The sequence below is a fragment of the Hyaloscypha bicolor genome (genome assembly GCF_002865645.1).
Source record: "Hyaloscypha bicolor E unplaced genomic scaffold K444scaffold_56, whole genome shotgun sequence".
Taxonomy (NCBI): domain Eukaryota; kingdom Fungi; phylum Ascomycota; class Leotiomycetes; order Helotiales; family Hyaloscyphaceae; genus Hyaloscypha; species Hyaloscypha bicolor.
In genome coordinates this window covers 1,690,531-1,715,878 of record NW_020194558.1, presented here as the reverse complement: position 1 = coordinate 1,715,878, position 25,348 = coordinate 1,690,531, and the positions used below count along the sequence as shown (strand labels likewise).

Here is a 25,348-nt window from a genome sequence, read left to right as displayed (position 1 = left end):
GATGATGATTTGATGGGATGAAAAGGAGGTCTCGATGCTCTCTGATTTTTCTGTTCTTTCGTTTGTTGGTCGACAGGGGTAGGTAAGCTCAGAGCCACCCACCCCGCCTTCGTGACCTGTTTTATTATGTTTTCTATCGAATTCCAAATCCACTGACGGATAGCTCTATCATAAACAATGTTCTTCTTTGCAGGCCCAATTTCAAAGATTTTTTAAAAGATGAATTTTCATTCCAGTCACGTGACTGTTTCAGGGATCAGCCTTGGCGGTTGGCGGTCGGCTGGACATTCTGGGCGTCGACCAGTGCAACACAATTAATTATCCCCCGCGCATCTTCACAACTTCACCATCCCTTCACATCTACCATCCTCACCATGGATCTCGCCAGCTTGAAGGAGGCGGCGGCCAATCTTACCCTCTATGACCTGAAGGCAGGCGTACGGAAGGTGCAAAATGGTAGGGCTTCTCCGGTCCCGCCAGCTGTTATTCCGCTCACAGAAGATATTCAGCTGTGATGAACTACACCGAGATGGAGGCCAAAGTTAGAGAAGCTACAAATAATGAACCCTGGGTCCGTTCTTCCCATTCAATTCAGCCTCCACTAAGACCCTAGGTTATGTATATCTCCTCGAGGGCATCTCGTGGAATTGTGTCTTGCTGCCCTCGGACCAAGCCTCTGACTTTATGAATAGGGTGCCAGCTCGAGTCTAATGCAAGAAATTGCCAATGGAACATACAACTAGCCAGTACCCCAGCCATTGATAGATTTGCTCCTGCTGACATTCCCCCAGCCAATTGCTGAACGAAATTATGCCCATGATCTATAAGCGGTTTACTGAAAAGGCCGCCGAAGAATGGAGGCAAATCTACAAAGGGCTCCAGCTCCTAGAATTTCTGATCAAGAATGGTTCAGAACGAGTCATCGACGATGCACGATCACACCTCACACTGCTTAAGATGCTCCGGCAATTCCACTTCATCGACCAGAATGGCAAAGATCAAGGTGTCAATGTCCGAAACAGAGCCAAGGAACTTGCGGAACTTCTCAGTGATGTGGACCGGATACGAGCAGAGCGAAAGAAAGCCAGGACTACACGAAACAAATATACCGGTGTTGAGGGAGGGGCAGGCATGGGAGGCGGTCTGTCCAGTAGCAGCCGATATGGAGGTTTCGGTAGTGAAGAATCCGGAAGCGGGGGCGGTGGAGGGTACGGAGGGTACAGTGGAGGCGTATATGGAGACGGGGGCGGATTCGGTGGCCAGCAGGGTGACTTCCAAGATTCTGGAAGCCGTGGAGCTTCTGGCGGAGGCGGCCGAGACAGATTCGAGGAATACGACGAATATGACGAAGGAGCCGTTGCTGCACCAGGAAACAGGCAAGTAGATGCATCAACAGTCTCGGCCCGGCGGAAGACTAGAGAAGGAACTTCGAAGAAACCAGAGCCACCGAAGAAGAAAGAGCCAGAGGTTGATTTGTTTTCATTCGACGATCCGGTTCCAGTCTCCGCTCCCGTCGCAGCGCCCACAACTTCACATACAGCTGATGATGATGACTTTGATGACTTCCAATCCGCTACTCCGTCAGTCCAACCCTCAGCTCCATCATTCCCTTCAATCGCTCCACCTACAGCAACCACAACATCCAGCACCCAATACGCCTCTCCACAACCCGTGTCTGCTCCGAAAGCAGCAAATCTGAGTGATTTAGTCGGATTCAATTCAATCTCGCCGGCGACCAGCAACACTGCCACTCCCGTCAATTACTCCGCATTTTCACCTCCAGCCGTTGCCCAACAACCTCCTCGACCGACCGCCTACCAAGGCTCACAACCAAACTACTTCACATCAGTTCAAGTTCCTGCCCCACAATCGAAACCAACATCCGGAGCTTCATCCGTCAAATCACCTGGTGCAAAGCCAGCAGCTGGTGGCGATGCTTTTGGATCTCTCTGGAACACAGCCAGCGCCGGAATTAAGAAGACAAGCACACCCACTTCATCGCCTGCTCTCGGCCAATTGGCAAAGGAGAAGGCCAGTGCTGGAATCTGGGGTGCTACTTCATCTTCTAGCTCGACTCCTATGCAGCCGCAGCAGAAGCCTGCTCAGGGTCAGCCACAATTGGGAGGACTGGATGATCTTTTGGGTTGAGAGACGGGAAATTGTCAGAATAGGTTCTACTGAGGGGACGCAAGGTGGGCGTTTATGATAGATAACGGCGCGTAAAATCATATTAGTTTCACTAACAACTTCTAATCGATTGATTGTGACTCGCCAGCGAAGTGTGGAGTGAAGTGGGAGTGAAGCGAAAAGGGGTAGAGAAGTTTGTTTGCCTGAACTTTTCCCTCACGCCTCTCCCCTTTTCAAGACTTGCTCAGAGTAGCTCTCAACTTCATCTACCAGCTTAAATGGGCATGAATGGCTTGCAACGTTGTACCATAGTCTGCCACTATGATCAACCTGGATGACATCCCCTCCCTAGCAATCCATTCGGCTTCACAACGGAGTGACATAAGTGTCACCTTTCAGCCCCCGAAAGTACATACCCACTGCTATACTGTTGAATTATCTTTAGTTCTCGTTTGGGCGTGTTCGCGTTATCATGGATTCAAGTATTGCCAATTGTTTCTTTGTAGTCAACAAAGCAAGTACTGTCAGTGGAGGCTTGAGGACATAACACTAGACCTTCCGTTAACGAAATAAGGCTAGCGACGTCTTTCCACTTTCTGGTTTAATTAAGATTTAGCAGGAGCCTTTGTCACAGATGTCGAGAAGCCGAAGCAAGTCACGCCACCCCTGAATGGCTTGAAGAAGGAATCTTGATGGCACCGAACTGGGAGGCCTTTAGCACGTCTTAAATACTGGTGGGTCATAAGTCTGAAAAGTGTTGATTGATAACGTCACAATGCATTGGTGATTACGCTAAAACTCAGCAAGGCCTAAAGTACATCCATTTCGATTGGGGAATTTTGCTTGTTTAGTTTCGTTTGTTGCTAAGCTCATTTGCCCACGCTTCATCATCAATTACAGTACCCACTCCTCGCTCATATCTCCATTAACTCACGAATTAACCCTCACTTACCTCACCCCGTTTTGGTTTCTCGAGTTAGGGGTTGGTTCATCGTCCGACACGGATAACGCCAGCGGCTACGAGTTTCTGAGCAGCGAGTTAGCAGTGTAAGATTCAGGAAGGCTTGGGGGAATAAGCATACCTGGATCTTTGCTCGAATTCCAGGGTTCTTCATGTGTTCCTGGAGCGCAGCCGGGTCACCTTGTGCTTGCTGGAGGATACTCTGCATGATAGGGTCTTGCATGATGCCGAGAATCTGAAAATCATTAGCAACCGTCTCAACCACACTTAAAGAACAGAACTACCTCGGGGTCTCTCTGAATCCGCTCCTTAGTCTGCTCCTCCGTCTCATTCTCTTGCGCACTATACATAGCCTGCAAAGCTTTCTGCTGCTGCTGCTCAATCTCCCTCGCATTCGCCTTCGTAAAATCAACCTCCGAAGCCTCGGTACATGCATCCAAACACTTCGAGTATTCCCTCATGCCGAAGTAGGCCTGTGCCTTCCTGATATAAGCACGGATGAACTTGGGATCCTTCTTAATAGCCTTGTCACAGTCCTCAATAGCGCTAGGGAACTCAAGAAGCTTGATGAACGCAGCAGCACGGTTACTGTAGCCTCTCGGGTCCTCGGGAGCACGCTTGGTCATCTCGGTGTACGCTTCAACCGCGCCAGGCCAGTCGGACTCCTTGAACTTCTGGTTACCAAGCTCACGGGCTTCTTCTGCTTTCTCCGGGTCGATGTATGCTTGTCTCGCGCCGTCGATCTTGTTCTTCTCGGCTAAGCGGAGCTTGTTGACCACTTCGGGGGTGCGGTGCTCGGTGAGAGACTTCTGGAAGTTGGCAATAGCGTTTGTCAGGTCGCCTTTCTTCTCATAGGCGGAGCCAATGCGCGCGTATGATTTGGCAATCATCTTGAAGTCGGCGTAGATCTCGCGGCCTTCCTCAACAGCTTTCTCGCAGGCCTTGATAGCCTCGTCATATTCTCCCTTCTCGAAGTGGGCGGCACCGAGATTGTTCAGGTAGGTAATATCCTTAAACAGCTCCCATGCCTTGCTGTAATGGCTGATAGCCTCGTCGAAGCTTCGCTTCTTGTATGCATCCGTACCAAGCTTCTTCTCTTGCTCAGCCGCAGCCTTGGCCTTGGCCTTCTCAGCAGCCTCGTCGTCCTCCGGCTCTGGTTCTGGCTCAGGAACAGCCTCCTTCTTTGGCTGAGATGCTTGAGCAGAAGCTGGTCGAGCATCGGGCATAGGAACATCCTCTTCTACTTCAGTCGGTCCTCCTGGGGGACCCTCGCCGCCCATACCACCCATACCTCCCATGCCGCCAGGGCCAGCCATCATGTCCATATCCACACCCATCAATACACCAAGCACCTGCAGCATTCTCGGGTCCTGGAATATACTCTGGGTATCGTTGGGATTATTCTTGATCTGCTGGAGCTTCATCATGAAGCTTGGGTCCGCAAGAAGTTTACTGGTCTTAGGATTGGCGGCCAGTTTCTGAATAAGTTGGGGGTCGCTGAACATGCCACCAAGGCCGCCCATAGGATCACCGGTAACACCATCTGAAAATTATTTTTAGCATATTTCCTGAGATCTCATTCAGATGCTAGCATTCTTACCTTCTTTGGCTTCCGCCTCAATTGCACGCTTGACAGATGCCAGGCCAGACTTGTTCTGGGCGTTGTTCGGATCCAGCTTCAGACCTTCTTCATAAGCATCATGAGCACCAACAAGGTCTCCTAGGCCATGCTTCGCAGCTCCCTTTCGTCCCCATCCTTTGGCCCAGTCTGGCTTGATCTCGGTGACCTTGTCTGCATCCTTGAGTGCGTTCTCATAGTCCTTCTTAGAGGCATAGGCAGCGGATCGATTTGAGTAGAGAATGTGATTTGTCGGCTCGATTTCAATGGCTTGTGTGAATTTGCCACTTTGGAGTTGTCAGCCAGTATCTAAGAGTAGTGTGCAGATGTGGAGGTGTGCTCATTGACTCGAGAAAAGTCAGGGTAGAAAGTAAACAGAGGGGTTCAACTCACATAGCCTCGTCGAAGTTTTTCTCCGCAATGGCTTTATTGCCTTCGGCTTTGAGTGCGTCCGCCATGGTGAGTATGCTAGTGGAGAGAGTTTTGAGTAGTTTTTATTTGATTTGTGATCTTGCAGGTAAAAGTGCTGGTGAAGGTGAGCTGGGGGATCAGACAACCATTTAAACGATCAATTTCTAGAAGCTCTTCGAAATGGGGTCTGGCAGAACCGAAGGCGGTGAGTCACGTGTCGAGCCTCCCTCTCTGAACCACAATGTGATCCCCCTCTATTATTTTGTCAGGTAGATGTGGATGCCACTATTATCTAGATCAATGACTCTCATTATTATATTAGTCTACACTTGAGTGTCTAGGTATTTGACTGTCTCCATGATCCACCGAGGAAGGAGACGAACAAGGCCAGCGTCGTCGTTTTATGTAGGCATCAACAAATTGCCTATCGCGAGCTTGTGCTTTCAAACGTTGAAGACTTATCCCAAACTCCAAGCAATGATAAATGTTTACTAGCAGCTCTACCTCCTCGCTTCTGCTGCTCTCTGAACAGCTGCAGACGACATGACCAACCCAGCCTTTTCTTGCATTGCTTGAACTGCAGCCGTGACTGGCGTTTGTGCACCGCTCGGTGCTGGTGTATTTGCTCTTGTGGCTGGAGCGCTTCTATTATGCGCCATATGAGCATTGACGAGATGGCCGGCAGCCAAAGCACTGCACAATGACAGTTCTCCAGCAAGGACACCGGCCGCGACAATGCGAGCAAGTTTGCGAGCATTGTCACCAGGATTTGTTGGATGTGAACCTCGGACACCAAGCAGATCAAGCATGGCGCCTTGTGGCTCAAGTACTGTGCCACCTCCCAATGTACCAACTTCGATTGAAGGCATGGAGACACTAATTTGAAGGCTTCCACGGAGACTAGACAGAGTGCTTAGCAAGCTGAAAAAATCGGAGCACCCAATTAACTTACTTCTTCATGAGGGTGATGCAGTTACTGCTCTCAACGTTTTGCGCAGGATCCTGACCAGTCGCCAAGAAAATTGCAGTAACAATATTGGCAGCCTGGGCATTGAAACCACCAATGCTACCAGCCATAGCACTCCCAACAAGGTTCTTTGCTTGATTCAACTCAACCATCGAATCCACATCGGTCTTGAGAACACTTCGCACAATATCAGCTGGAATAATCGCCTCTGCAATCACACTCTTGCCACGGCCATCGATCCAGTTGATTGCAGCTGGTTTCTTATCAGTGCAGAAATTGCCAGACACTGAGATGACGTTCATGTCTTCGAATCCGGCCTCTGTAGCCATGACATTTAAAGCATGTTCAACACCCTTAGAGATCATGTTCATGCCCATGGCGTCTCCAGTAGTCGTCTTAAATCTAGGGTACAAGTACGTGCCTGCGAGGGCAGTCTTGACTGATTGTAGTCGGGCAAATCTGCTGGTGGAGTTGAAAGCTCTGGTCATGGTTCTCTTGCCGTCCTCGGAGTCAAGCCAAACTTTGGCAGCACCAGCACGCTCAAGCGTTTCGAATGCAATGCAAGGTCCTCGAGTCATGCCGTCGCCAGTCAAAACAGTAACTGCACCACCTCCAGCGTTGATAGCCTTGCAACCACGATTTGTGCTAGCAACTAAGACACCTTCTGTTGTCGCCATAGGCAAGAAAAAGCTCTGTCCATCAATGACGATCGGTCCTGCTACACCAACGGGTAGAGGCATATAGCCGATAACGTTCTCGCAGCAGGCACCCAAGACACGATCGAAGTCGTAGTGCTCATATGGAAGTAGTGAGGACTCCAAGAGACTGGTCGTTTCGGCAGTTGCAGGTGTTCGAGAGATAATGGCTCTTCGGATTTTGACAGCCCTTGTGGTATCCCCGAGCGTCCTTTCGAGGGCATAGCCAGGGATCTTGCCTTTCATTGAAAGTTCTACCAGTTCCCTGTCGGTAAGCAAGCGTCCTTTCTTTTCCTTAAGCATTTGGTCCATCTCCGCAAAAGTCCGCGGGCGTGGGGTAGTGACTTGTGTATCCGATTGAGCCGTTCGCATGGTCAAGCCATCTTCTTCGTCGTCCGTTGACGCGGGTGTCGGAGGAGGGAATCTGTCCTGGACTTGGCCATCAACTCCGGTCAGCTTTAACGTTGGGGCAGCAGCGTTGTTGAACCTTTCTGCTTGGTCGAGCTCTGCTGGAGTAACAGCATGGTGAGGAGGCATCTGGAGTGGTTCCTTGATACTCCATCTTGCAGCATTGAAGAGGTATCCATTGAGGACTACGCTCAGTGCAAGAGCAACCATGATCCATTTTGATAAGACTGGATCCTCTAGGCTTCGCAGTAAGCTGTCCATGACGCGCCCACTCATTCCATAATCTCCCAAATCATCAAAGTCCAGATGATCATGGCCATTGGGACGCCTTGAAGGCTTTCCATAGTGAACAGAGGGATACTCTAGCTCATATTTGATCGGAGTGAGAATAGTGACGACGGTGGGTCTATCATGAGACTTTGCTGTCTCAAAAATATAGTCAAGCCCATTCGACGCTACTTTGAAAGGGTCCATTGGGGGTAGTGTCGTGACACTCGAAAGGCCTTGTCCAGAAAGTCCAGATACGGTTAGAGGCTCAGCGTGGCTTTTTCCACCACGGAATGGAATTGTGACGAGGTTGAGAAGATTGATAATAATGAAGCCAGAGACCATTAGAACCTTGAATTTCGGCACGCTGCTGTCTCGAACTTTGCGCCCAAAGATATTGGTCTCGTTATTTGACTTGTCAGCCTTTGGCCACTCGTCGCTCTGAGCTACATTCTCGGCAACGCGTCGATTGACTCCGTCATCTTCCAGTGCTTGCCGGAGGGCGATGTGGCGTTTAATGCGGTTGATTTCGAGCTTGATGTTCAAGACGGCCGTGTAAAAGGTGAAAAGTAGAATGCAGTCGAAAACCAGAATCCAAGCAGCCAGGAAGCAAAATTGTTGAAGACCTCCTTGGACGCCTGAAGCAGCTCCTGCAGCCAAGATGCATATCTCGATTGCATAATCCCGAACAATTTCATAGCCCTTCTCCTGGATTGCAACTTGAACGGCATACTGCATAGATGTCGATGATACGCCAACATTTTGCGCCGCTAACTTCGGACTGTCTTGTGGGCGAGGTCGTCGAGTATCAAGAGCTGCGGAGAGGACGGCCTTTGTCAGAACGATCGATTTCTCAAAGCCAATGGTAACCACCAAGAAAGGGAGGCCTTCAGATAAGAGAACCATGTTCAATGGTACACCCATCTTGGTAGTCATAATAAGACCAAAGAGGAATGCGAAAACAGAGGAGAACAGGGTTGTTGCAAAGAGCCAGAAATTGGATCCCATTCTCCGCATAGAGACGAAGAGGGACACGAACGTCAAGTGCATGGAGATGTAGCCCAGCACCATGATTATGATGTCCAGAGTTTCGGCGTTCTTCAACAGATCCACGAACTCAGTCCAGGCGTTGTAGACCCAATTTCTCACGCTTCCTCCCGTCACATCGGCTTTAGCAGCTTTCATAATCCACTTCTTCTGCTCTTTGATCGGCTCCGCTTCATATCCATGGCGGGCATTCTCGTCTGTCGGTATTGTCCCGGCATTAGGGAGTTCTTGAGCCCGAGCAAGAAACTCCGGGGCCTGGCTATATGGGACAGCATATGCTAATGTGCTATCCTGGGAAATTGCAGACAGTGGATTCGAGGTTGACGGTAAAGTCGTGACCGAGAGATTTTGGGGAAGGGGTAAGGTATCGGCCAGTGGGGCATTTTGCGGTGAGTTGGCAGCCAACGAATCGGGGAAGACGAAGGTCAGCAGAGCCAAATGGTCCACTCCGTGAGAAATCGCACTCTCCGTATCAGAATTCTGCCATTTCCAATCTGTGTCTGCGTCCACTCTCAATTGTCGGCTCCCTTCGAGGAGAGACGGCCAGTCTGCTTTTCCAGCTGTATTGGATTTGACAGAGTTGAATAAGCTGCTTTCTATCAAGCCCATATATGTTGTGCTAGCCAGTACGGCAACGATGACAATGGTATGTATAGGATGGAGACTTGCTGGGCGCGAGATCGCCTGGAGGAAGGGCGTCACCCTCTTGTTCAACCAAATCGGTGTGGCCGCAGTATCTGCAGCTGGAGTGCCTCGAAGCCTCCTGGGGAGTAAGGAAGAGCCAAGCATAGTGTTGAGGTATGGAAGAGAGGCTGCAGGCTTTTTGTTATAAAGCCATCGACGGACGGAGGGAGGGGCGTGCTGCTTGCGAAGCTAGAAAAACAGTTGTTAGTTTTCGAGTCTCCTAATAGCCCTAGAACAATTGTTTCGCAGGATAAATTTAGAGGTGGATGAGAGATACAAGCATCCCAAGCTCGGGGTCGTCCATTGGAGTGAAATCTCGAAATGGTGAATGCGGAATTGGAAGAACTCTCTTCACAATTCCCCTTTTCTCGGATTTCCAAGCTTATCGCAGATGAGGAGTTTTCGCATATGCGATGCCCCAAAGGTATGGCTGCCTGCTTTGGGCTGTTGAGCAATTGGGGGCACATACTGAGTGGTGTCTGCTGCGGTGAAGCGAGAACTGTCAGCAACGGTGAGCGGGATGTCGAGTGCAGCCTGTGATGTTGAACACGAGGAGACAACGCAGGTTGTTGGCACTGCGAAATGCAAAGCGATCAATTGACCAGGAGAAAGGAGGAGGAGGTAACAGAATGGGTCGAACAATCAAATTATTGTGGAGGCGGTGGCCTGGTGCGAGAAATGGATCAACCTCGAAGTGACATCCGCTAATGCCGCTAGCTCAGGAACGGCAAGGCGCACCTGCAGTGAGATAAAGGCGACGTTGAGTCAACGTCGTTGACGTTCCAACGCTCTCCGGGTCTTCCACTTGTAGAAGATACTGGAGAATTTTAGACAACGCCCGATATTGTTCCCGAGTTTTTTTGACCTAGGGATGGCTTAGTTAAGGATTTTGCTTGGCCATTAGTATAATTAAATATAATGGTATATTGACCATTAAGCATTATTTTAAAGTGGGCCCGTGGGGCTTCCTAAATAGGTAAGCCCGAAGCTTGAATAAATCTTGGGATTTTTTACATAACTCGAGAATTTCTTTTAGAATTATCCTATATTTGTATTAGCCTGGTATAATTCTAGTACAAAAGTAGTATAAAATTATGCATATAATATTTGGCTTGACCATTATTAAAAAATATTTGCTAGACCATTATTATTTAATTAAATTATTAAATTTAGCGCATCCCTACTTTGACCAACATCGAGGACTCGCGATTCTTGTTACGAGAATGTCAAATCCATCACCATCAAATCATGCCTTCAGAACAGGGTCTTCTTGGCGATTTTCAAGCAAATTAAAAGCCGAACAGCCGATGGAACCCCTTTGGCTTCGGTGGGCGAAGCAACTTTGGGGTGTCGAAACCGGGCCTGAAGCATCCCGGTGGCAATCAACGCGTCCCTGAGCGAAGATTTCAGCTGGACAGGTGCTGTAGATCTTCGTTGTTCAGGACCACAGTGGTGGATTGTTGGCAACCCGAGGTGCATTTGCATTTACGAGTTCGAGCGTCCGGGTCATACAGTAACGTTCCCCGAGTCCAGGAAGTCAGAAGTGGTTGCCTGCTTTCCAGTTCATCCGTATTCATCCTGTCCTAAGGGCAGCGTGGCTTCCAGGGTAGTTGAGTTGTTATCCATGCTTTCTTATTTCTCAGAACTCCAACTTTTGATTGTTGTGTCCCGACAGTCCCATAGGGATGTCTTTAGATAAATAGAGAGATGCAGAAACCGGGCAAGCAAGTTGCATTTCTCTGGGGGTGCTATCTAATCATATCGCGTGACCCTCGATGACAGTCTTGCAAGCTGTGTATGGCAGTTTCATCCCCACACATTCTCATGAGGTGGGGTAGCTACGAGCTACTCGTATCGCCAAGTTGAGCACAGCCACAAAAAAGTGACAGCCGACCTTCCTGGCACTGTGAATGTTGACAAGCTTCGGTGCTTGGGGGGGGAGTCCTGATTAGAACCTAGACCTTCCCAACCCTAGCAACCTCATCACCATCACAGTTCACAACCTCAACTCCCTTACCCTTCAACTCCCCTTTAATCTCTTCCCAAACCGACGGATCAACTGCCCTCGTTCCCTCGCCCACAACATACGTCTTGAACCCCTCCTTCGCAGCATCAACCGCCGTACACTTGACACAATAATCGAAAGCCAATCCCACACAATAAACATCCGTGACTCCCTTCTCCCTCAAGACTCCAGCAAGACCACTATCACTAACCCTCGGCTTCTCAAGCGGATCGTAGAATGCAGAGTACATCTCAACCTCCTTGACCTGTCCCTTCTCCACAACCTTGTCAATCTTGCTCATATCAAGCTCATGAATCAGCTCCGCGCCCTTGGTACCTTGCACGCAATGATCTGGCCAGAGTCTTGTCTCGTACGTCTCTGCGGGGTTGGAGGGGTTGATGATGGTTGTGAAATCGACGTAGGGTTTCTTGTTGACATGGTTTGACGCGAAAGAAATGTGGTTTTGGGGATGCCAGTCTTTGGTCGCGATCTTGATGACGAAGGGAAGGTCAAGGAGCTTGTTAACGGTGGGGATTATGTCACGGCCGTTGGTCACTGCAAGTGAACCGTTCTGTTCGTTGTCAGTGGTAGAAAGCCGAAGAGGAAGCTGAGGCGTACCGGTGGGCAGAAGTCTTCTTGCAGATCTACAATGATCAGTGCGGGCTTGAAATTGTTAGTCGCCATAGTGATCTGGTGATGATGATCAGTTTGTGTTTTGTGAGATGTAGGTTCGCGTGCTTGGGCTACACCCCGCCAATATCGAGGCAGGGGATGGTCACATGATTATCTTTTCAATCCAAACTGTATTCTCATTTGACCTATTTTAAATACAGGGGTCCCTGGATTTAATTTGGAGAGATTTGGTACATTATTTAACGTTCCAATATTTGCTGAGTCTGAAAATATCTTCCTATTCGTGAGGACATCTCTCACTCCTCCTCACCCTCGCTTGACCCCTGAAACTAGATCCCTCCTTCCGTTCTATCAATGTCCTGTGACTTTGAAGAAGTCGTACTAAAGAGATTCCTAGAATAGAGTACCATGTTACATTTAATTAATCTTGTGGGCCCTTCAAAACATCCCACAGTCTGTCCATAACCAATTCCGCGAAGCCAGAAGCTGCCCAAATCTCACATATAAACTTTCAACATAGAAAACATAGCGAGCGCGTCGTACCCGATACATTGAGTGGGATGGAAACCAGATCTTATGCACTTCAGTGAGACGCAAAGTACATTTTCGTCCCCCCCACACTCACTCCAAGTCCAATGTTAAATCTCAATATACCAGAGCCTTCTCAATCATTGAGTCGTTGTGCAATAAAATCACCTGGCTTCTCGGATTCGCTCCGTTTCTACCAGAATCCAAATGTCTCAGAACTCTTGCACCATTAGATGCGAAGTGTAAAACCATCGCAGTGCAAAGTTGAGACAAAAATCAGTCTCGTTGCACAAGAGAAAGGTAGACAGATCTAACTCTAAATCAACACCTGATATTTTCTAATGGGTCTCGAAATATCAATAGGTGATAAGCTCATGCTTCCCGTATCGCTTAGAGAAAAGGGGAACAAGAAGGGGGATATCTAAGCTCCAGATGGAGAGATGCAACGTCTTGATTTATACATATTTGTGATTTTTCTAATTAGCCCGTCCCCGAAATAGGTGACGAGGCCGAAGAAAAATGTGCTAAAGCAGGACTCACCGAAAACACATTCAAATGTCTCAACCTGCCCAGCTGTTCCAGTAAGAAAACTCAAACACCTCTCCGTGTAAGGCCCTCCAACGCATCCTCAACACTCCTCACAAACACCACCTCCCCAACCCTCCACTTTGCCGTCCCAGCCTCGAGATCCACCCTCTCCCACTGCTTCAAAAATTCCCACATATCAATAGCCCCAACGTTAGGAATCTCCCACCCCCCATCACGAATTCCATCATACCGTCCCATTACAAGAAACAGCACCTCGAGACCAGAGAACACGAGTGAATTCGAGTTCATAACGTACATCCGATTGTGGAACTCCATAGCATCCATGACTAAATACTTAATCCCCTGAAAGGTCAATGGATGGAGGTCCGATATTGCGTGATAGGAGAGAGGGAGATCGTTCTCGATAGTGACTTTTGGGTTGATCGTCACGTGGACAAGGTCGTTAATTGAGTGAGGGATCGCTCTTTCTTTCCGGATTATTATTGGCATGGAGCTGCTGTAATCTTCGACGATGATCTCTTTGTCGACTGTTGTCAAGTCCGTGATGACGGTATTGTCGACGATCTCATGGCCGATTTGGCGGGCAATGTGGTAGTAACGTTGACCGACGATGAATGCCTCTCGAGTTGTGAACAGGATAGGTGGCAAGGATTGACATGGTGCGAATGCAAAATACCACAGATTTCCTTGGACGACTTCGAAACTTGGCCCATCGTAGGCTTGACTGTCAAGTGGATCCCATCGGGTGTAGGAGAGGGTGATGGTTGAGATTTTTGGAGGTGGGAGAAGAGCCAGCCTCCATATCTGGAAACGAAGCTCGGCGGGAAGGAGCGAGAATTGAGGAAACGAAGAGGCCATTGAGTTTGGATACTATCCTGTTGGATATCTGCTACTGCGGATTCAGCGGGAAAAGGGTTGGCTTTATGACGTTGAGCTGGACGGTCACGTGTTGCCATTTTGAATTGTGGCTGGCTGTAACACGTTCTCAACTGAGATTGGTAGTGCCAATATCAGGGGAAAAGCAACTTGATGTACTTGATCTTATCAGTTTGGAAGGTTGGCCCCGCAGCCTCAGGGCTGTAGGCTGAGACTGCATATCCGGGCTTCATCGGCAGTGCCGATTGGGTTGCTTCTGCTGGAAACACGTCTCACTGCTGGGGACTCCCCGCGCTTCTTCTAGAGGTGAGTGTCAATTCCGGACGCCCCATCTTCGCTTCAGCTGCTTCAATGCTGCCACTTTCTTGGCAATAGGCTCTTCTCCGCTGCTACTGGAGGCCTTCAAGACGCAGCTGAACAACAGTCAAGAACTCCCCAACCCACAAATTGTCTGAAACCGTTCAGGATACCAATGAGCAGGAATCTTTCCGATACGCAAACGAGACATTGCTATGTTCCCCATGCCTTTTAGTTCTGGATCCCGTCTTGTTTGCCGTACTCGTCTTTGTGTCCCGCGATCCCATTCCACAGATCCTCTGCCTTCTCATTGATCCAATCTCTTCGTAACTACAGACATATTCCTTAGTTCCGAGCGGGTTTTGTTGCCTTGATTAAGCCAAACTGACTTGGGGGCGTCAGCATATCGTCACTGTCTCCACTTCCATACCTCCCCAATCCCCCTTTTCTAGCCATTCAAGCGCTTCCCCGTGCATAATCGAATGTATGTAACATTCTCCCACCAACTAGAAAAACTTCTCATTTTTATCTCCGCATGGCCTTAAAACGACCGGGAGACTGCAGCCCAGAAGTACACAAATGCGATCTCCTTGCTGAACATTCGGCGGCCCCATACCAATATATCCTCTCCAAGTCGTAAACAATTTCCTACTTGACAACCTCCCAACGATATCTGAAACGTCGCGCGTGACACTTGGGGCAGCACCTAAAAGCTCAGCGGGGAATTCGAAGTCAGGCGTCAAGGCCGGGAATCAAGCCGGGAGCGTCTGTCCTGCGAGATCAACGGTTCGGTTGCAAGGTTGAAATTGGTCCAGCAACCAAAGCTGAGCATTTTTAAGACGTCCGTCAAGAAATATACGAGATAGCCAAAGGGGGTTGACTAGTAATTTATAAGTTTCCTCTTCCATATCGTGTTCCTCTCTGCCTCCCAGTATTGCGTTCAAAAGGGCGTCCTCGATCTCTTCAGGTGACTTGTATGGTTGAAGCAAGTGAGGGGTTGAGCAACATCATGAATATCGCTCTTGCCGGGGGAGCAATTGCACCCGTGTCCGTCGATAGAATCAACTTCAAAGCCCCGTCACTTTAGAAGATTCTTGTTTTCGGAACCATCTCGAATTGGTTTTGACGTTCCGGCTGCTTGAACAACTGGGTTGAGTATTGTAATGTAGTCTTTGGGCTCTTGCGACCAGTCTGGCACCCACGACGGTATATCCAACTTTCCGAGTTCGTTTCCTTTTCGACCATGGTAAATCATGTCAAGCTGGCCACTTACGTCGATGACAGACAAGGCAAAATCTCGGAACACGTCTGAAATCGAATCGTCGTAATTGGGTGCTACGAGTTTGGAAAGATCTGGTTGAAAAATGCCCATCAATCCATAGACATGGTCCCTGGGATCAGAGGCTTTGGCAGCACGGCCGAGATCCAGTATGGACGCCAATCTCGTATATCCATTTCGAAAGCTACCGTCCCTTTGGAGGTTTAAAATTATCTCCAAGTAAAATATTGTCTCGTGGAGGATTAGTCTTCCAAATTCGGATTTCCCTCAGCCTGGCAAATTCTTAGTGCAATCATGTCCGCCAACTCCCAAATATGCTTTGGAAAGATCCCTCAACTCACAGATCTCATCTCCTCAGGCAATAAGAGCTTGGTAATTCGGCACCGCAAGTTCTTGGATTATCCAGACCCGACGCCAGTAGGGAAGCTCGAGGAACACGCCAAGGGTACTCCAATGGCCGTCTGTATATCGAGATTGGTCTGTCCGGATAGAATCCAACAATGCTGAAAGTCCATCTTCAGCTTGGCGACTGTTCCGGGTTCATTTCCAGGTTTCACTTGCAATGCCATCTATCACCTCAAATGCGCAGGTAGTTTCCTAGGTCTTGAGACCCAGCCAAGCAATCACTTTTGAGGCACCCCGATAAATATCTGCCATGCGCTCGACCTCATGCGCACGCCCGTGGAGATCATTTGATTGATGCAGAGAGCATCTATCCATATTCTGATTGTATTTCTTTGAGTTGACATTTCTTGGAGAGCGGCTTTCAGGTTTTCCGTGACGCTGACTCCATCGTTGTATTCTCTGTCGTGGTAAGACAGTAATCAATCGTACTTCATTCGGCGAGGCATCAAGCGGTTGGTATTTAAACATGGCTCTTAAGAGCGGTCGTCGGCACCACGCTCCCAGCAAGTGATAGCAACGCCGATCGTGAGTCAAAGGGATAATCTGTCGACTGAGTGTATGCCGGAAACATCTTCGCGGGAATGCTGGTGTATGCTTCGCAGAGAAGAAGGGAACAGAGGAGGATCTCGATGGAAGTTGAAGTCGACGAGCGAAGCGAGCGTCTCCCTGCACGTGACTAGCCGACTCATCTCTACCCGGCTCTTAACCTTCACCTTCCCGCACCCTCCAACTCCTCTCCGGACTCATCAACGCACTTAGAAAGATGCCGATAGCAGCGAATGCCTCTCATAGGATCAAATCGTCCCGTTGTATCGCGTTGCGAGTCATGTATAAGATCGCTTTGGTTCCCATTGACTCGTTCGGAAGGAAAAGTTCCTCCGACTCTGGCTGGCGTAACAAGCAGTCAACACTTTTCTATGATTTCCCCAAAGTATATAAAGGCCCAGAGTAGATCCACTTCCAATACTCAGCCTCCATCATTTCCAAGTTTCATCATTATTCTCTGTCAAGGATTTTTGAAATTCGACATCGCAAGCCAATACTTTTTGGGAGTTAGATTGTCACTGCAGTGTTTTTTCTATTTTTCCCCGGCGCTCTTCCAGTCTTGCCTCAGTACAACTTGCTGCGCTTCCACTTCTCACGAGTTTCATACTTCGCAATTTCTACCAAGTTACTCAACATGCCAAAATACGACCCCCAAAAAGATATTCCTGACCTCTCTGGAAAAGTCATCCTGGTCACTGGAGGTAAGTCTTCCTCCCTTCGACAGCACTTTTATATACTCCAGCCTAGGTTGGACGAGTCTTGGCCTTATAATTGAAATCCTCTCCACTATATCATCTGGAGTCTATTCGTTAAGAATCTAATCCCATACCAGGCTACCCATCCTTCTGCTTCACGAGCTTGCTGCCAACCAAGCTAAGAACTTCTCACAGGAACAGCCGGCCTAGGAGAAAAAACAATCCTCACCCTCGCCACTCACTCCCCCTCTCACATCCTCTTCACCGGACGTTCCGCCGCCCGAGCAGAAACCCTAACCAACACCCTTCACTCCCAATTCCCCACCACAACCTCAACATTCATCGCCACGGACCTCGCCTCCCTACCCCCCATCCAAGCCTCCGCAAAACGCATCCTCGCCCTCCTCACTAAACTCGACATCCTAATCTGCAACACCGGCATCACGGCCCTCCCCCCAGGCCTCACAGCCGACGGCTACGAGATGCAATCCGGCACCAACATCCTCTCGCACGCGCTCCTCATCAAGCTCCTGCTGCCTCTCATGCTCACGACAGCCAAACAGCCAAACGCGGATGTCAGGATCGTACTTCTGACCAGCGAAGGCTACGCCTTCCACCCTTCCGGCGGGACCGTATTCCGAGACCTCAAGACCTCGCAGTCGGGCATCGGACTTCTGGGGCCGTGGCAGCGGTACGGACAATCCAAGCTAGCTAGCCATGCTGCTCTACGCGCGCGAACTCGCGACGCGGTACGGCGGGCAGGCAGTTTTGGCGGTAAGTGTGCACCAGGGTGTGTTCAAGACCGGGTTGGTAGGCGATTTGGGGTGGGGACAGCGGGCGTTTATCGCGGTTACGAATGCAGGCAGGTTTGGGGATGAGAAGGAGATGAGCAGTAATGCTTGTTGGGGGGGGGCGACGAGCAGCAGGGAGGCGACCGAGAATGGCGGGTTCTATACGCCGGTTGGGGTGAGGGGGAAGAGGGCTAGGGAGAATGAGAATATGGAGCTGGCGCGGAAGTTGTGGGAGTTTACGGAGAGGGAACTTGCTGCGTTCACCACCGAAACGTCGGTGTAGCGGTTCCGGAAGTAGAGAACGAAACGGGTTCATCTGCGTGGGACCTTGCTTTTGGTAGTTTCTTCCTTGCCAAAGCTCTTAGCCAGTTCAGTTAGGTTCCGCCCTGTCAACAAATCCTCTGAACTTACAGAATAGAACCCTCCTGCATATCACGAAGCTGAAAAACGCTTTCTTTCTTTCATAGCCACTCTTTCCCCTCGAAGCCCAATTCTACTACTCTGTTTGAGCTTTTTAAAGCATAACGCTACCTGTGCTCGAGCAAACCTCGAGCAAACCCCCATATTTTGGGAATTAGGGGTTCTCGCTTAAAATCCTAGGTCGTGGACCGGACCGCGTGGGAAGATGGGAAGATGAGCTATTCAGGTGTCTGGAAAGAAGGGGGGAAGAAACGCATTCCCGTGTCATTCTTGGTAGGAAGCAGCCTAGTGCTCGTCTCAAGCTGTAGTTTCTTTAGAAAGAGTAGAAGGAGAGGAAGCGTGGAGTGGGAGTGGAGGGAAGCAAGAGATGAGGAAGTGTCTCTGTCGTCTAATCCATTGATTGACTCAATTGAAAGCGGAGAGTCTCGAAGCATTGATACTCATCAATTATTTCCAAATTTCGAGGAATTATGCACAGCTTTCAGTATGTGCTCAACCTTATCACAAGGGAGAATGGAATGCAAGGAAATTGATTGATCAAACATATGCGCTACCAGCTATAAACTGAGAGCAAACCGTCCAGTATAAAGCCAAGGTCCATCCATCCTGTCCATCCATTCATACAAGTCCAAGTCCAACAGTAAAGCAACGATCAAGCCCATCCATCAATCATGTATTTTCCGCCGTGAAAGGCCAAGCAAAAAGCAAGAGACTACGAACAACCCTCATCTTCCGGCAGAGCCCAATCGTAATAACATCAGTCAGGTGCCGAGGCAGAAATCAACAAGCTTACTCTCCCTTGGCCTTCTTCTTCCTTGGCTTGGGGGCGCTCTTGGGTGTCTCAACTGCCAGGTCCTCCTTCTCGATGGTAGGGGTAGGCTCGTCTGACTTCTTGCTGGCTCGCTTTCTCTTCTTGTCGGGGCTCTTCTCCTTCTCTACCGGCTTGGGAGGGACAATGCTTGAGCTTGCTGGGGGGACGATGCTCTCTGGGGCAGTTGCTGGGGTGGCCTTTCCTTTACGCCCACCCTTAGCTTTTGGAGTCCTGGGTGGTGGAGTAGGCTCCTTGTCTGGCTCGCCTTCTGCATCTTCATCATGAAGAGCAGCAGCGGACTCGCCTGCCAGTTGGGCATCTGCGGTGTTCTCAACGCTGATATTATGTTCGTCGGCGTAGATGAGCGCATCATCATCACTCATTTCCTTGGCCAGCCCATTGCCTGCCTTGTAAGAGTGCATGCGGGCGTTGTAGAGGCGGAGATTGTCTTTGTAGGCGTTGGTCCAGAGCTATGACTGTTAGTATAGAGTATTGGGTTGGGGGCCGATGATCACTCACTTGCTTGTCCTCCGCGGCCATGGTGCCCCACCGTCTCGTTCCCTCATCACTGACAGCTCCTTTGGCAGCTTCAGCTCCGAGGTCGTTGGCAATGATCGGGCGGGCCGTCTGCATGTAGAGGAAGAACGGAGTCAAAGGACGTTTTGGTGCATTAGGGTCATGCTGCCTCTTCTTGCGCTCCTTCTTTCCGCTGGCAGCAGGATCTCCGGCGGCATGAAACTTACCCGCGGGACTGATGCCACGATTCAATTCTCCAAGCTTGAGGAGAGGGTTCTCGCCGAGCTTGGCAAGGGCCGATTCAACATCGAGGCCTGCGCCGTGCTCTCCGAGGACCGCGTTGGTGTGCTTGATGTAAGCGCTCGAGAGTGTCTGGATGGCATCCTGGAGAGTCGCGAGACCGGTGACGACCTTTGTCCACATTAGCGTTTGTTGCGAGACGTAGTAGCCATCGAGATCAATGTTATGAAGCTGGCGCGGGGTTGTCATAGCTCCATCGGGACGCGAGGGTGCTAATGTAAACAATGGAGGCGCGTTCGTGCAACGAGGTCAACTACGAGCTCGCGACGATGATGCGCTGGGGATAGGGTCGCGGAGGAGTGGGAATGTGGGAATCGAGGCGACCGAGGGTGTAGAACGGATGGTTGTTGAGATGTGGGGGGGGAGGATGATGATGATGATGGTGGTGGCGGGTCTTCTTCAGCGACAACATCGACGAAGCCGTATGCGCCGCGTCTTTGGATGAGGACGAGGACGAGGAGGAGCGAGGAACAGGAATGAGACTCACCGAATCGCGGGTGCGCACAAAGCTGTCGACGTCGATTGAAAGCGTTGCTCCCTCCTTGGGCTTCTCTTCGGCAGCCTTCTTGGGACGGGCCATTGTGATGGAATAGGTGTTGTTGCGGTGAGGGTTGATGGTTTGGGGTGTCGGTGGTTCGCTGAAAGGCCTGTGAAGTTGAGGATTTGGTGTTCGAGGGCGGGGAGACGAGGGTTTTCAGGGTTTTCAGCAGACCAGCGCTGGATTTTGCGGCCTACTCGAGGCCAAATTACGCGAGGCTGGTCCTGACGGATGCCGGATGCCAGCGTTGGCGCAGCAGGAGCAACACGCACACCAACGCGCACAGAGCAGAGCGTGCTTGACCCTCCAATTCTGGCTGCGGAGATGCAGTGAATGGATGTACTTTTCGTACCATGATCCCCTTTGCTGCCACGCCTCTTCATATACGATTTCTGGTTTTTTAGCGGTCGTCGCGCCTCCGCATTCCCGCATCAGCAAGCTCTGTAGGCCTTCGCAAACCCTGCGGTGCTGTGCACGCTTGTAGAGCGATCGAAAAAGACCTGGGGCGAAGCGCGCAGGGCGACGCACAACAGCAGTGCCGATGCCCCGATGCCCCGATGCCCCGCCATCTAGGATCTCTCTCAATTGCCGCTGCCGCACACACACGGATGCAGGAGGCTGGTTGGGCAGCACGGGCGCTGGCGGGCACTGTGCGACTTGGGGATGGCCATTCTGATTGCTGGAGCTGCCAGATCCGTGGTCTGCCTGCATTGTATAGTACTGCGTTAATTACACTGCTATCTACGGTGTCGAGCTCAGAAGGCTTTATACTTGTACATCAGTACATCAGTAATGCTCTGTGATATGAGATATGCGACAGTATAGACGTATGCCCCTGGTGAAGCCTGCACTCGGGATGCTGGATAACTGCTCTGCTGAGCTGCGGCCGTGGTACCAATATCGTGCTGGAGGATGGCCTCGAGATACAGACAGTATCACGCTTTCAGAGCCAGCCCTTCCAAATCGACTGTGCTCGCCCTCACCCCCCCGCCTGTCTCCATCCAGCCCCAGCCCCCCGATTTTCGCGGCGCCTATCACAGCATCAGACCACCACGCACCAGCGACCTCCCACCCGCACCACCCTCACCACCTCACCACCCTTTCACCACTGATGTGCCGCACTGGTGCCTGTTGCTGCCAAAGGTCACCGCCTGCCAGAGTGCCTCCGGCTCCCGGCGGCCTCTTCGTGACCTCCCCTCTTCCGTTGACGTCTTCTGAGCAGGAACAGGGTTGCTTGCAACACCAGAGCTTCGGGCGGTCTCGGCGACTGAAGCTTCTTTCGACCCTTCTCTTTTGCATCCTCTAAGCCTGTCGTATCCCACCAACCACTGGCCGAGTTGGTGATCGACGGCGTCGTGTTGTCCGGTACTGCACTGCACTGCACAGAGGGGCCTCCAAAACACCTTGGCGCCTCCTGGTGACCGCTACGCGACGACTTCCTTTCGGTCGGCAGAGCTCATACAGCTCTTGGCATTCACCAAGAAACCCCTCCAAGCCCCTTGGCGGCGCACTTTTGCTACAAAACCACTGACCGTCTCAGCCCACTAACATTCCATCTCTCCGTGCTCTCCTAAAAAGGTCTACAACCCTCCAATACTCACATACTCACTGCTGCAAACATGCCTTCCTTTAGCATTTCCTCTTCTGTCCTAACCATTGCCATCCTGCTGATCCTAGCACGTCCAGCTCACGCTTTCGGCGCTGGTAACATTGCTTCTGTTGCTAGGATCGAGGGTCTGAATTGTAGGTCTACGTGTCCCGCAAGCTCGATCCACCGCTGACAGTGATCCAGGGCGCCATGGAGACATCGAAGATACCTTACTTACGCTGGTTATGTCCAGAGCGGCTGGCGGAAAGAAGTTTGATAAGATGAACGTGGCGAGAGTCTATTTTGGCAACTGGCTCAGAGATTATTGTGAGTACTCTCCCACTGGCTGCCCAGATAGAGAGAGTAGTTGTTAGCAAGAATTGAAGCTAATTCCGTCTCTCTCACAGCCCAAGCAATCGATGTCGGTACCGTCAAGTATGTCTCCGCAGAAGCTATTCGAATCCTCCTTTGGGTCCTTGGTTTCATGACATTCGGATATGGCACAAAGGAATTTGAAGTCACCTCAGAACGTCTTGGCTGCTACCGTCCGGAAGATCACATCGACAACCCAAAGGACTACGCTGATAACATCGATGCTACGCAATATGATACCCGACTTCGTGGCCCAGTCGATGAACGTGTTGAGTTGGCGATTGATCCTAGGACCGGCTTGAAGAACTTCATTGCAAACGAGAATGTTGGTATCATGACCTCCGCTTTACATGTCCGCAAGCTGTTTGGTAGATCTATTCAGCTGGGACGATCATATGCTCGTAGCAGAAATAAGGATGAGCTCTACGAAGCACTTCGTCTATTGGGTACTGGACTTCATTGCCTCGAAGGTACGTTTGCAGCCCCGGTTAGCTTGCAGCTCTAATCCTACCAGATTATTCTGCTCACAGCAACTACTCTGAACTTGCTCTTATCGAAATGGGAGAGCGTGATGTATTCCCTCATGTCGGCCGTCAAACTCAGATCCGACTTCAAGGTGCTCAACATCCTGTTTATCCTGTGATCACCGGCACTTTTGGTGGAGTTGACTTCCTTCACTCTGTTATGGGCGAGTTTGACGACAAGGCCACACAATCCGAAATTCAAAATCTTGAAGGCACCATGCAAAACAGCGGCCAGGCCAACACAAGCGTCCTCCAAGAACTTCTGAGCTCTGTACCCGAAGGTCTTTTTGGGGGCAAGGACCAGGCTGGCAAAGTAAGTGAGCTCCAGACAAACGCAGCAGCAGCCCAGATGTCACAAATGCGTGTTTCTCCCCGTCAACCTGAAGCCTTTACACGCCAGATGCAGGGAGTCGCCAAACAAATCTACCCAATCATTGAATGGCACGACGAAGTCATGAAATCGATCACCGAAGCAATTGAAAAGATCCCCGTCTTGCCTGATCTTATTGAGAACATTGAGAACGAGATCAATATCTTTGTCTTCTCTCTCCTCGCACCATTCGTAGTACCAATCATCAACCAAATCAAGACCGAGTTGAACACCGGCTCCTCAGAGATTATTCAGAGTAGTAAGGATAAGCAACTGATTGTCTTCCATGATGATCATTCTTCTGATCCCACGCACTCCATGCTTGCCAAGGACCATTTCTCCAATGTATGTTTTCCTTCCCTCCCGAGCTGGGTATTTCTAACCTCGATAGATTTTGAACGAGGTTGCCGGAAAGATTGCTTCTCAAGTCCTTAAGTGGGTCGTTCCACAGCTCATGCAGTGCTGGGATGACGAGAGGGTCGATCCCGATCGTACCATCACTCGAATCATCAATGGCGTCTTTCATCATCCAGCTCTCAGGAACCAAGGCGAGGATGGTGCTGTCGATGGTCGACGCCTCATGTTTGGCGTCGTTGAAGGTTGGTGGCGCTCGAAGCAGCCGTACGAACAGCAAGAGCTTCGCCAGCAATTGAGCCGTGACGGTGTTATGAACGGTCAGAATCATAAGGAGGGCGTTCACGATACTGGCCACGGATGCGGAAAACCTCTCGGCATGGCAAAGTCTACAGGTGCTTCGTCTGGCACTGCGGCTGGCGCCTTGATGGGTGGTATTTCCGAGGCACTCGGTGGTGGTCAATATGGTTCCGGGGTAGGATTCGGAGGTGGGTCTGGTGGCAACTCCGGCCTTGGAAAATTCGCCGGGGAAGCTGTAGGAGGCGGAGCTGTCGGTGGGATTGTGGGGGCTTTGGCCGGTGGACTTGGTGGCTCTCTGTTGGGCGGTGTATTCGGCGGAGACGAGAAACCAAAACCCCAAGCCTACGTCAATCAAGGTTATACACCTCAAGGCGGCTACCAACAGCAATACACCGAGGTTGCGCACGGCGGAAATCAGTACGCACAAGCTCAGTACTCTGAGACGCAACTCCCGGGCGGTGGGCGTCAAACCGATTATCAGCGCTTCCAGCAGATTGGGGATGGACGTGGAGCAGGCTTCGAAGAGCGCACCCAGATTCAACCCAGTTATGGAGGCGGCTACGAACAAACCAATGAACGTATCTACAGGCAGCCAGGCGGTGAAGTCGACACTGAGACTTGGAGAGAAGGCCAAACTGCCGATGGCCGTCGCTACCACGAGGCTAGAGCCCACGAGGAACACAGCGATAGTGATGACTCTGGACGCAAGAAGCATGGCAAGCACCATAAGAAGCATTATGATAGCGATGATGAGAACGATAGGCCACAGCAGTATCAACCTCCGGGAGGCTTCGGAGGTGGATACGGCGAACCTCCTCGTGAGCGCTATGAAGAACGTCGAGAGGAATTCGGTGGTCGTGGAGGCTTTGGCGGTGGATTCCAGGAGGCTCCACGTGAGCGGTTTGAGGAGCCGACTAGACAGGAGTACGGGGGTGGTGGTGGCTTTGGAGGCGGATACCGGGAACCCCCTCGACAAGAATACGGTGGCAATGAAGCTGGTTGGGGTGAGCGTGAACGCGAGCAAGAGGAGTATAGAGAAGAAGTTGCTGAAGAGAGAGAGGAAGAGCGCGAGGAGGAGTACAGAGAGGAGAGACGTGAGGAGGGCGGTGGTGGGTGGTTCTCTTGATTCCAAACATCAAGAAATCCCTCGGTTGTGGGAATGGGAGACGCGATGTGTTTGTGATATGATTGGGGACGAGATGCTATGATGTTCAACACCCTGGAGGTGGAGTGATGCGTTTTCATAACAAAAGCACGGTTATTGATGATGGATACATGGGCAGCTGGATTGCGTTACGACAATCAAAATCAAAAAGCGATTAGATAGCACTGAAGAATGCATTAGATGTTTTCTAAGCCCGGCAGTCTAACATAGAGTTTCCAATAAACTTGTCCGAGTGGGTCAAAGCTCTGCAGGAGCTTCTCTCTATAAAAGTGTAGCGGAGCAGTCTGCGCAAATCTGCAGG

General features: G+C 50.5%; 8 protein-coding genes across 8 annotated transcripts; 3 read left to right on the top strand and 5 right to left on the bottom strand.

Annotated features, from left to right (window-relative positions):
• The first annotated feature begins 232 nt into the window (after positions 1-232).
• K444DRAFT_662457 (ENTH-domain-containing protein) lies at positions 233-2,272 on the top strand. Its single transcript, XM_024886711.1, has 4 exons — positions 233-456; positions 510-571; positions 693-742; positions 792-2,272. The coding sequence occupies exons 1-4, from the start codon at positions 375-377 to the stop codon at positions 2,146-2,148; spliced, it is 1,551 nt and encodes a 516-aa protein (XP_024738279.1). The 5' UTR covers positions 233-374; the 3' UTR covers positions 2,149-2,272.
• Positions 2,273-5,617: 3,345 nt separating this feature from the next.
• On the bottom strand, positions 5,618-9,290 carry K444DRAFT_526756 (uncharacterized protein; the record flags this gene model as incomplete). The annotated part of the gene is made up of 2 exons (XM_024874570.1): positions 5,618-6,017; positions 6,070-9,290. 2 exons carry the CDS (start codon positions 9,288-9,290, stop codon positions 5,618-5,620), a joined length of 3,621 nt encoding a protein of 1,206 aa, XP_024738278.1.
• A 1,850-nt stretch (positions 9,291-11,140) lies between these two features.
• K444DRAFT_526888 (isochorismatase) lies at positions 11,141-11,874 on the bottom strand (the record flags this gene model as incomplete). The annotated part of the gene is made up of 2 exons (XM_024874585.1): positions 11,141-11,761; positions 11,809-11,874. 2 exons carry the CDS (start codon positions 11,872-11,874, stop codon positions 11,141-11,143), a joined length of 687 nt encoding a protein of 228 aa, XP_024738277.1.
• Positions 11,875-12,942: 1,068 nt separating this feature from the next.
• On the bottom strand, positions 12,943-13,758 carry K444DRAFT_628415 (uncharacterized protein; the record flags this gene model as incomplete). The annotated part of the gene is made up of 1 exon (XM_024882910.1): positions 12,943-13,758. The coding sequence occupies one exon, from the start codon at positions 13,756-13,758 to the stop codon at positions 12,943-12,945; it is 816 nt and encodes a 271-aa protein (XP_024738276.1).
• A 1,825-nt stretch (positions 13,759-15,583) lies between these two features.
• Positions 15,584-16,344, bottom strand: K444DRAFT_611614 (uncharacterized protein). Its single transcript, XM_024879981.1, has 2 exons — positions 15,694-16,344; positions 15,584-15,624 (listed from the first exon to the last, which is right to left on the bottom strand). Exon 1 carries the CDS (start codon positions 16,223-16,225, stop codon positions 15,950-15,952), a length of 276 nt encoding a protein of 91 aa, XP_024738275.1. The 5' UTR covers positions 16,226-16,344; the 3' UTR covers positions 15,584-15,624; positions 15,694-15,949.
• A 593-nt stretch (positions 16,345-16,937) lies between these two features.
• Positions 16,938-18,217, top strand: K444DRAFT_652124 (NAD(P)-binding protein; the record flags this gene model as incomplete). Its single annotated transcript, XM_024885766.1, has 3 exons — positions 16,938-17,004; positions 17,194-17,689; positions 17,778-18,217. 3 exons carry the CDS (start codon positions 16,938-16,940, stop codon positions 18,070-18,072), a joined length of 858 nt encoding a protein of 285 aa, XP_024738274.1. The 3' UTR covers positions 18,073-18,217.
• A 506-nt stretch (positions 18,218-18,723) lies between these two features.
• K444DRAFT_559340 (uncharacterized protein) lies at positions 18,724-20,762 on the bottom strand. The gene is made up of 3 exons (XM_024876864.1): positions 20,324-20,762; positions 19,540-20,007; positions 18,724-19,490 (listed from the first exon to the last, which is right to left on the bottom strand). The coding sequence occupies exons 1-3, from the start codon at positions 20,414-20,416 to the stop codon at positions 18,999-19,001; spliced, it is 1,053 nt and encodes a 350-aa protein (XP_024738273.1). The 5' UTR covers positions 20,417-20,762; the 3' UTR covers positions 18,724-18,998.
• Positions 20,763-21,628: 866 nt separating this feature from the next.
• On the top strand, positions 21,629-25,282 carry K444DRAFT_662450 (Het-C-domain-containing protein). The gene is made up of 5 exons (XM_024886710.1): positions 21,629-22,117; positions 22,167-22,289; positions 22,370-22,804; positions 22,849-23,573; positions 23,620-25,282. Exons 1-5 carry the CDS (start codon positions 21,994-21,996, stop codon positions 25,006-25,008), a joined length of 2,796 nt encoding a protein of 931 aa, XP_024738272.1. The 5' UTR covers positions 21,629-21,993; the 3' UTR covers positions 25,009-25,282.
• Positions 25,283-25,348: the final 66 nt, after the last annotated feature.